The sequence below is a fragment of the Eleutherodactylus coqui genome, chromosome 10 (assembly GCF_035609145.1).
Source record: "Eleutherodactylus coqui strain aEleCoq1 chromosome 10, aEleCoq1.hap1, whole genome shotgun sequence".
NCBI lineage: Eukaryota > Metazoa > Chordata > Amphibia > Anura > Eleutherodactylidae > Eleutherodactylus > Eleutherodactylus coqui.
Window position 1 is genome coordinate 99,552,062 of NC_089846.1, and position 11,331 is coordinate 99,563,392.

The following is an 11,331-nucleotide window of genomic DNA, read 5'->3' on the forward strand; positions in this document are numbered from 1 at the left end:
GCAATTAGATTCTGGAAAAGTTGGATGCAATTGCAGCTTTATTGGTTGCTCTTTGACTTACATTTACTGGTACTTTAATTCTTAGCAGAAATATTCCCTGGGGCGGCTTCACATGTAGAGTATTACTGAAAAAAACACCACTGCGATTTTTGATGCCAAAGTCAAGTGGATCCAGGGTGACGGGGAAGTAGAAGCCCAGAAGTTGGAGCGGCAGGGAGAGAAGTACATGTCCTTCCTTTAGTTCCCTGTTCATCCTGAATCTACTTAAGGCTTTGCCTTAAAAACTACATCAAAACTTGCAGTGTTTTTTTTTTTTTTTTCAAAGAACGTTGCATGTGAAAGCACCCTCAAAGGAACATTTTGGAAAAAAAGTTATTATGCCCCGCCCTAGGCATAATGCCAAACCCCTCAGGCCCCACCCTAGGCATTATGCCAAACCCCCAGGCATAATGCAGTGCATCAGTTTTACTTGCAGTGTTCCTTTAAATGAGTTTCCGCACATACACAAATACATGAGTAAACACCAGTGAGACTAATGTATCACAAATAAGATTTTATAGTTATCTATACATTACAGCATTTAGAACTGAATTTTACAACTCAAAGACATCTCAATGGAAGGATGAAAGAAGAGCACCAGGAGTAAACCCATCAGTGTGAATCAGTCCGATCGGAAGACTTCATATTCAGAGATCGCAACTTTGAAGTATATCTAAAGGAGAAATAATCTGGAAGTGTGAAGAATAGGGTAAAACGGAGAAAAGACATTAAAGGCTTGTTAGCCCCACAGGACTAAGCCACGTCATGGGCTCCCTGACTATGACTTGTACACCTTATAAAGCAGTCCAGCTTAGTTGTCACATATGGCATGTGCATATGTTCATTCAGCCTTCCGGGCAGTCTTATAGCATAACGTCTGCTGCGCCTGCAGTGGCCACGGCTCACACGGCATTTAGAAGCCACAGAAGCCCGATGCCCAGCCCAAGGGAGAGAGAGACCTTTACGGAGTTTCCGCTGTTACATTCATCCGTGGAGCAACATGACACAGTATAGTTAAAGCGAAAGACGTTGTCACTCTTGTTTTGTGAAGTTTCACATTTGTCTGAACAACCCTCTGTGCTAAACAAGGAGACGGTACCTAGAAGAACAAAAGCAAAAAAAAAAACAAAAAAAAACGACATTGTTACTGTGATGCTATACGGTGTCCCAATATAATGTCAAAGCAAACTAGGCTAGAACCTAAGATAGAGCATACAGTGGTTTGTATGCACTCTGAGCTAGAACCCAGGATTTGGTGCTCCCATAACTGATAAAGTCAGAGTCAACGCCAAGCTAGACCCCAACATTCAGCAACTCAATCTTGGGTTCTAGCTCAGGGAACAGCTGATATTGGCGAGCGTTGGACACTGGTTCCTGGGGTCTAGCTACAGTATACTCTGACAAATTGAGGCACTGGATTCACAAGCCCTAATATCTTTTAATATCAGAGTGTTCTCTGAGCTAAAACAAAGGATCCAGTGTCTCAAGCGAGAGTACTTAATGCAACCAGATACGCCGTGTGAGGCCTTCTGCAGGGATTGGAGTCTGGTACACGACAAGATTTTCTCTTTGTTGTTCCTTGACCCCTCTATTGTTCCATCTTCCTTATTAGCATATTTTCCAGAGGAGTGTGTATGGCCTTACAAGTTTCCTCGCTCACCTCCTAGATACTCTCTTTAAGGAGAGAGGATACCCTTACCAACCCACATCACAGGCCTCTCACTAGCCAGGATCCTACTGCACACTGATGAGGGGGAAAACCCCCGAAACAGCTGTCTGTGTATGGATTCTGGCTTGGTTTTCAATTCCCAATCAATGTTCTACAGACCTGTATAAAGAATCGGACATTGATTTACAGGAATGCTGACATCCAATAGGTGGCACTGCAGAGGTATTGTTCCATCTTCCTTATTTGCATACATTTCCCAGAGGAGCATGCATGGTCTTATAACTCACTCACCTTCTAAGTGCTCTCCTTAAGGAGAGATAACCCCCCCTAGAACCCGCTTGTCATGCACCAGATATAAGTGTACCAATGTTCCCTGCACTGTTCATATAGTAAGTGTTTCCCGTTCAGAATTCACTCTGCCATTCAGTCTATTCAAGTACAAACCTTAAAGGGGTTTTGTCATTAAAAGAAAAATATTCTAAACTTACCTATCCCTTCCCTGTCTGTCTCCTTATCACATCTTCTCCTGGTTGAGCTTCTCCAGTGCCCCATGTCAGCTCACTGCAGGCTGGGCCCAGCTTGTTATGAAGGCTGCTTTATCACAAACTCCTTCCTGCTGGGTCAGTGAAGGTCACATCCCTGTGCTGTAGCTTCACTGCCTAGGAAGGAATTGTAATCCATTTCAGAGACAGCTCGCATGAGAATCTCTGAAGATAGGCAGTCCTCCTGCTGGCCTGTGACATAATGTACATTGGCAGACTGCCAACCTAATGTACCTAACCTCACAGGAAGGAGCAGAAGCAGGCAGCTGGAGCTGAAGTGAGCCTTCGACTGCAGGAGACAGGAGAGGATAAGGGAGGTGAAGATCTGGTAAATAGACTGATGGGGGAGGAATAGATAAGTAGAGCATTTTTCTTTTTTAGTGACAGAACCCCTTTAAACTTTACATAATCAACACATGAATGCATACTTCAATAAGCTGAATGCAATAAACTGCAATACTTCACTGCAGATCTCATTTTCTCAAGTTTCCTTTAAAGGGTATTCTGATCTGAAACCTTCATGGCATATCCACAGCAAGTCCAATAAAATTGTGTAGCGAGAGGGGAGAGTTAGGGCATAGGAGTCACATGGAAGAAACAATGTGAATACCGCCAGGTGAACATACCCTAAATGTGCATGCACCCTACAGAAAAAGTGCTGATACATAGCATGGAACAACATGCTCATTGCCAACTCCTTGTGGCGATGTTAACAATTGGAATATTTTTATTAAAACCTCTAGTAAAATGCATTTTTGGACTCCATTACACTCTTTATGATGTCCAACTCAGAAGCTGTGACAATTAGCGCGCGTAGGAAGTTCAATTCTGTTATTTTATCGATGTAGTAAAACTCAGTTTTGGCACTATTTCTTTGTAGTAATCTTGATTCTGGTACCGTATCTATGAAGTAAATGTGATTCTGTTGCCATATCCATGTATTAAAATAGATTATTTTGCCATTTCTATGTAGTAAGTTTGGTTTTGGTATCATAGCTAGTTTGAACTGACTGGGGCTCTCTTGGTTTCGCATTCAGAAATATTTTGGGCTATCAGCACACTTTCAGGCTGCACCTAGTCTCCTCCACAGCAGGCTTTTCTCATGACTCAGGCCACATCCAACCTTGTGTTAACCTCTGGTTCTAGCTGCTCGCTCCACCACTGCAGCCAACACAACAACCACTTGTGTGCCACACCCTGCCTTTTGTACCAAAAACAGCCACCATCTTGCATGCCCTACCATTAATCCATCAAATGCCCCGTCTAGCTTGGCACCCAGTTATGCAAACCTTCAAAATGACTGCCATGACTGAGATTGAGAAAACTCACTGGGGGGGAAAACAGACTGTCACATAAATCAGCTGCACAATGCACAACAATGCACAAACTACCCCAGCAATTAGGCAGTAATCACTATACCATTCCCGACTAAACAGCAACATGCCTACCACTTTCCTCAATTAGCATTAGTATTCTACGTCACTCCTCTAAATAAACTGGCAACATAGCCTCCGCCAGGGCAGCGCTGGCCCTCTTCCGGACACCCCTAGGATGGGGATGCCCAATAAACTGGAGAACAGGGATAACAAATGTCATGGGTGATGCCACTGTTCCGTTACCCACCGGTATGACCCTCGGCGGTAAATAAATGGAGCCTCAGACAGAAGTAACGTACCTCGGTCAGTGCCTGGCAAAACTTTACTGTAGCAACTTCTTGCATACAAGGCACAAATGACAATGATTTGCAGTGCAGGTATGAAAAACAAATGTGTGTACCTCTACGCGGTGATCCACTAGCTCCGGATGGCTGCGTAGGAAAAGACGAACAAACATTACCTCTGCAATAGGCCTTGTAAGTAGCACCTGCTTGTTGCTCAAGCTTTCTGTCTCTCTTCAATTGGGGCTCACTCCTCTCTGGAACATACACTTTCAGGGAACCTCTCTTCTTCACCACATGAGGGTTCAAGGTACCCCCATGTGGCTGGCACTCTGAAGCCTCAGGAACCCAGAAGAATTGGAACTCAGACACACACACACACACACACACACACACACACAAACAGTATATAACATAACAGTATGACTAGACAGGTTTGCAAAGTGCACCAACATAAGACATTACATGTATGACATTATGGAGGGGGGGGGGGGGCAGGAATGTATGTACTGGGCTACCATACAGCAAGCTACGCTATATCTGCAGCTCCAAGAAACAAAACTGCAATGGGAGTTATGCCAATACTGTAGCACTAAGAATAGTGTAGCTCAGCTGAGCTCGGCTTTTTCCAGCAAGTCCCATCCACCCCCAATCAATGTACTAGGCTTGGCCGAGGGCAATAAGGGCCAGAACTGAGAGCTAGATGTCGATCCCACCTTTGGTACCTATACCTATCAGACTTTCATAACGTATATTGTGGATATGCTGTGAAAGACCCAATTAGGAATAATAACCCTTTAAAAAAAAAAAAAAGGGAAACGATAGATGACTTTCTGTGGAAGCTGCTACAATAATTACCTAAGGTCGCCTTGGTATGGGTGCAGTTTCCAGTGCAGTCTTTAACATCTTTCCCATAAAAGCATATGGATAAAGCACGGAAGTCACACATTCTGCACTTTAGGGCAGAGGCTGCAAAAGAGAGAAAGCACAGACTTAGAAAATCCAGACTCCAAAGACTTAAATACATAATAAACATTTACATAAGGCCTTGGCTGGTTTCACATCAGCGCTGCCTTTTCTCGTAAAAACATCGCTGCTGCTCACGATTGTTGCACAATTTTTTTTGCGCGATTTTGCGATGAATTTTAAGCATGAAAGTCAGTAGGACTTTCTAATGTTACAAATGCATTGCAAGAAAATCGCAAGTTCATGCGCTGCGATAAAAAGGAGGCTCTATAGGGAAACATGGGGGAAAAAAAACAAAAAACTAAATAACAACCTATATACATATATTCTTAACCATCCATGTTTCCCTATAGGGAGGGATGGATGGAGATATATATATATGCGCAAAACGCAGATAGGTAGGACATGCTGCTTTTTTTTTTTTTTAAAGTGCCCAGGTTTCCCTGTGAAAACATTATAAATGTGAAGGTAACCATTGAAAAGCATGGGTTTCATAATTTTGCCCTTTTTACTCACATCGCGCAATTTTATCGCACATGTAAAACTGACCTGAGGCAAACAAAGGATTTCCTTGTCATGAATAGGCAAAAGATCCCATGAGTATATGAATTGACAGAATTCTCAGGATTAAGAACCATGATCTGCAGCCCATGTCTTGGGAGTCAACATTTAAAGCTCGTGAGCTCCAATGACATCTGCAAATAAGGGAGATGGAACAATAGCTCTGCAGCGCCACCTATTGGAAGGCAGCATTTCTGCAAGTCAATGTTAGACTCTTTAAACAAGCCTTGTAATAATATTGTTATAAGGCTTATATAAAGAGTAACCAGATGAGCATGAATGGCCTTTAGGCTGCATTCCCACGAACGTATATCGGCTCGGTTTTCACGCCGAGCCGATATACGTCGTCCTTATGTGCAGGGGAAGGGGAGGATGGAAGAGCCAGGAGCAGGAACTGAGCTCCCGCCCCCTCTCTGCCGCCTCTCCGCCCCTCTGCATTATTTGCAATGAAAGGAGGTGGGATGGGGCGGGGCTAGGTTCAGCGAATTAGCCCCGTTACGCCTCTCCCCATTGCAAATAGTGCAGAGGGGCGGAGAGGAGGCAGAGAGGGGGCGGGAGCTCAGTTCCTGCTCCTGGCTCTTCCATCCTCCCCCCTGCACATGAGGACGACGTATATCGGCCCGGCATGAAAACCGAGCCGATATACGGTCGTCTGAATGCACCCGAAGTCTCCTCACGCACTTTCTAGGTGCTCTCCCTAAGGAGAAAACATAGCATTCCTGAATAATGACAGATCTTTAACAGGGCTCCCAGCTAACGTGCCATTAGTGCCTTCTTCTGTGATCTCCAGGGCCCAGAAGTGACAACTGCCCCTGCACCACCTAAAGCTATGCTGGTAAGGAACTATCAGACAAAGGAGGTGGTCTGTCATAGTAAATTGCCTCGGTAGGTTCTTCAGAACTCTGGTATAGTTTATACAACTCTTATAAGGGCCACCTACTATGTCAGCTCAAAGTAGTCCAAGACTGGGTTCAAAGGTTTTTGATACAACAAGACCCCGGACCCCTTGCGCTTCTACTGAACCTTAGCCCATCATAGGATTCAATGTTGATCATCTAAGTTAAGAAGCATGGGGGAGTCTGGGGGCTGCCATCATATTCCAGCCATCTACAATAGGTTGGGTACATAGTCCTGGATATACAATAAGGGTTAAACTTGTGTACTATTTACATTGGAATATTCTTTTTCTTCTTCTTTTGTGCCCCCTCTCAGAGTGAAGATCACACCGCTCAAGGCAGCTTAGGTAAAGGAGGAGGAACGTCATGGACAAACAAGAGCCATGACCAAGTGTCAGGACTTCATTACGTAGAAGGGAGTTGAGGGATCTACTTTGATGTAGCTCCAATCTTTATTAACCTTCCAACTCCTATTGCTCGTTAGTAACCACACTGCATGTGAGGAACTGGTGCTTTATAAAGTCTGACATATTCTAGGAACACCATCTACTTTAAAGCTGTAGTACACGACAGAATATTGGCCTCTAGGGGGAACCTTTAAAGGGCGGAAACCTCAGATATTTCTAGGTGAAGCCTGAAAGAGTAGAACGGTCTCACTCTGTCTGATTTGTCCCACCACACAAGTCTGGGACCAGTTTAAGGTTCTTTTTGGTCCCCGCCTTGGGCATGAGAATCAGCTAGTGTGTCGCATCTGTCAAATGTCTGCTGTGTAATGAGAGGGTGTAACCTTGTGGTTTATGTATTCTGACATTAGTGGTTGCCATCTATAGGGGAGCGCTGATGAATGCATGCTTCCGTAACAAGAGGGCAAATTCCCAAGTTTCATCTTCCTTTTCTCCTGCCCTTTCTGCTCACACCCTTCGCACTTTTTGTACAAGTCTCCCCCCCCCTCCCCCTTTGACATTTTGTGAGAATTTCCAGTGTTGACAGACCAAATATTGATTTAACAAGGTCAGAATTTTTTCCATTGGAGGAGGTTGGAGTAACACAATGATATGGGACAACCCCCCCTCCCCCTCCCTTTATTAATGTGACTACTTCTGGATCACAGTGGAAGGCTTGATGTTAGTCACTATCAAATGATATCCCATTCGACAAGGTGAGAAGGGTGGGTTAGGCCAATTTGCACCCTTACAATTCTTTGATAAGACGCCATTATGTGAACAGCCTCTAGAATGGCACTTACGCACCGTTTACGGCTTGAGCACTGATGCGATCAGAGATTTCCACATACATTTACAATAAACATACAAAGTACTATCACAATACTAATTACAGGACTTGTTCCTGCAGTCATGGCTGAACATGTTCCTTTCACCAATACTGCCCACCTTTATAGGTTGTGTCTAGACAGAGGTCGGATTCACACGAGTGTATGAATATTTGCGCAATGTTTTTGCACGAGTGTACAAAAAAAAAAAAAAAAAAAAAAAGAAGGATTCCCCATCATCACTATGCAAGTACATCAATGGGGTTCCCAACATATGGAAAGAGGGCATCCTTTAAAGTTACTGTAAGCAAGCTGCTAGTAGCCGTGCCTATATACAGCAGCATGTCCTTGAGATCCCCGTGACCACTAAAAATAATCTGCACAATATCAATCTCATATCTCGCGTCTCTCTAGGTCATATCTTGCAACGGCTGGAATCCCCCTGGGGGCTGTACAAATATTCACCTGAATAAGGTATGAGAACATAGGTCTAATTACAGAACATTCCTAAGAATTATACAGATTAGTCGGTTAGTAAAAGTAAGGCACCTTCGTGAACAATGCTTTTTGCGTGTGCATTCGTCTAATGAGTTCCAGATGTGGTCTTTTTCTCAGTATTTCACGCATCTAGCATATTGCGCCCACATTTGCACATCCCCATTGACTCCTATGGGGATTTTGGGTGCACAAATATGCAGGAAGAGAGCATGTTGCTTTTTTTTTGTGCAACCAAGATGTACAGGAGAAAAAAAAAATAAGTACATGCGAAGGAACCCAATAAAATCAATTGGTCCTATTCTCTGCGTATTGTATATGTAAATTTTGCATGCACAAATACGCCCATGTGACGGGGGCTTAAGTGACGAGTCTACAATTGACCTTTCTACACTGACCATCTACACTGCGCTGCTGGTCATGTTCTTAGCGTTCTTGTAGAACAGCCCTGTGTAATACTGCAGTCATGTACGGACTTTTCCACTTGTGGAAAAATTAGCTTCATGGAGCTAGCAGGGAGTATATGGGGTCATCTAAAATCTAGCAGAGTCTGGACAGTCTCAGTGTGCAGAGAGCAGTCTGAATACAGAGGTCTACGCTCTCCTCTCTCATGAATCAGTGGCCTGAGGGCTTGGTAGGGGGCAGCTACTTCTCCAAAAATCTAATGTGGAAAAACGCCAAATTCCTAAAAGTTTTTTGTAACAGTACAGATATGAAAAATTAAGACTGCGATCATCGAGACCTTGGTGACCTCTGTACAACGCCATCATGCAATATTGGGTTTCGCTAGAAGACTCATCTTCATAGGCAGCGTATTCCGCACAGACACACCCTTCTGAAGCAGACTCCAGCTACGTGTTCCATGCAAATGCTACTGAAGGTACTAAATATAAGACGACACACGAAGAAGAATAATGACGATATGCTCCTACAAGTGGAATCGCAACATCTGAGAAGACCTTGCAGACTGGATGTTATGTTCATTGGTGCCAATAGACAAGACCACCCACCACAGACAAGACACGGGGGATGAGATTATCAGGACATCCTTCAGCTTATTTGGCTGTAGAAAGACTTGGAATTTTTTTCCTGTATTCAAATCATTTTATACAATAAGGTTCTATTGATGGAAATCAGAAGACTTACCAATAGCCATCAGCCCAAGAGCCAAACTCATGCACAGGAACAGCCTCATGGTCCTCACTTTCAGAAGAGCTCTGAGAGAAGAAGGTCACAGATTAAAGGTCCCACAGGGTGCAAAAACTTTCTGCAGCTCCCAGAGTTTAGAGAGTAGAGGAAAGAAGAAGGAATACTGCAGGCGAGGCGAGCTGGGGAGCAGCTGTAGGGAACAGATGTAGGGAACAGGGGATTACAAGGTAAAGGTTGGAGGAAAATAGCTTCAACTCCAAAGTTTATGCAACCTGAGAGATGGACGGAGGAGGATCTAAAAATATTCACCAAGAGCAGCGATGGTATAAATAAGGCTGGTGGGATTTGCAGCTCGTCACTGTCACCTGCTTCTCCTGGTGTCCCCTGACTGTGAAGAGCTCCAGGATACATTAAACCCTCTATATACCTCTTCCTGCTGCAGGGAGGAGCAGGTCACATTACTGGAAGGCTGGCGGCCACACCTGTTAGCTGTTAGGGATGACTGCATGAACACAGCCTTCTCCAGCTGCTGTGGGACTACAAGGCACAGCATTTGGAGATATGGAAACGCAGCATGCTCGATCCCGTCTGGGAAAACCCGATTTACGTTTTCCATATTCCTAAACTAGGTTTTCAGAATACCCACATATGAACACAAACACACCCATGTTTGGTGGATAAATGTTCTTTTTGGGATCATTTGGGACAGTTGAAACATATAGTGATATATACAGTGTACAAACTATGATACATACAATGATACGTGTACATACTGTGATACATACAATGATACATGTACATACTGTGATACATACAGTGTACATACTATGATACATACAATAATACACGTACATACTGTGATACATACAGTGATATATGTGCATACTGTAATACATACAATGATTCATGTACATACTGTGATAGATGCAATGATACATGTGCATACTGTGATACATACAATGATACATGTGCATACTGGGATACATACAGTGTACAAACTATAATACATACAATGATACATGTACACACTGTGATACATACAGTGATATATGAGCACACTAATACATACATGTACATACTGTAATATGTGCACACTGTGATACATACAGTGTATATACTGTGAAACATACAATGATACATGTGCATACTGCGATACATACAGTGTACATACTGTGACACATACAATGATACATGTACATACTGTGATACATACAATGATACATGTGCATACTGTGATACATACAGTGTACATGCTGTTAAACATACTTTGATACATACAATGATACATGTACATACTGTGATACATACAGTGTATATACTGCGATACATGCAATGATACATGTACATACTGTGATACATACAGTGTACATACTGTTATACATACAATGATACATATATGTACATACTGTGATACATACAGTGATATATGTGCACACTGTAATACATACAGTGTACATACTGTGATACATACAATGATACATGTACATACTGCAATACATACAATGGTACATGTGCATACTGTGATATATACAGTGTACATACTGTGATACATGCAATGATATATGTGCATACTGTGATACATAAGTGTACATACAATGATACATGCACATACTGTGATACGTACAGTGATACATGTGCACACTGTAATACATACATGTACATACTGTGATATATGTGCACACTGTGATACATACAGTGTACATACTGTAATACATACAATGATACATGTGCATACTGTGATACATACAGTGTACATACTGTGACACATATAATGATACGTGTACATACTGCAATACATACAATGATACGTGTACATACTGTGATACATACAATGATACATGTGCATACTGTGACACATACAATGATACGTGTACATACTGCGATACATACAATGATACATGTACATACTGTGATACATACAATGATACATGTGCATACTGTGGTACATACAGTATACATACTGTGATGAATACAATGATACATGTACATACTGTGATACATATGATGTACATACAATGATACATGTACATACTGTGATACATACGGTGTACAAACTGTGACACATACAATGATACATGTATATACTA

General features: G+C 42.7%; 1 protein-coding gene across 1 annotated transcript; it reads right to left on the reverse strand.

The window, feature by feature from the left end:
* Nucleotides 1-538: 538 nt before the first annotated feature.
* On the reverse strand, nt 539-9,699 carry LOC136580779 (lymphocyte antigen 6 complex locus protein G6c-like). The gene is made up of 4 exons (XM_066581624.1): nt 9,554-9,699; nt 9,242-9,312; nt 4,766-4,876; nt 539-1,138 (listed from the first exon to the last, which is right to left on the reverse strand). The coding sequence occupies exons 2-4, from the start codon at nt 9,288-9,290 to the stop codon at nt 942-944; spliced, it is 357 nt and encodes a 118-aa protein (XP_066437721.1). The 5' UTR covers nt 9,291-9,312; nt 9,554-9,699; the 3' UTR covers nt 539-941.
* Between the last annotated feature and the right edge of the window lie 1,632 nt (nt 9,700-11,331).

Bases quoted from the DNA above. Each gene is read 5' to 3' on its own strand.
- LOC136580779 (XM_066581624.1), bottom strand. From the start codon at position 9,290: ATGAGGCTGTTCCTGTGCATGAGTTTGGCTCTTGGGCTGATGGCTATT. The intron at 4,877-9,241 runs GTAAGTCTTCTG...TCTCTTTTGCAG, and splicing joins TCTTGGGCTGATGGCTATTG to CCTCTGCCCTAAAGTGCAGA. The intron at 1,139-4,765 runs GTAATTATTGTA...TTGTTCTTCTAG, and splicing joins CCATACCAAGGCGACCTTAG to GTACCGTCTCCTTGTTTAGC.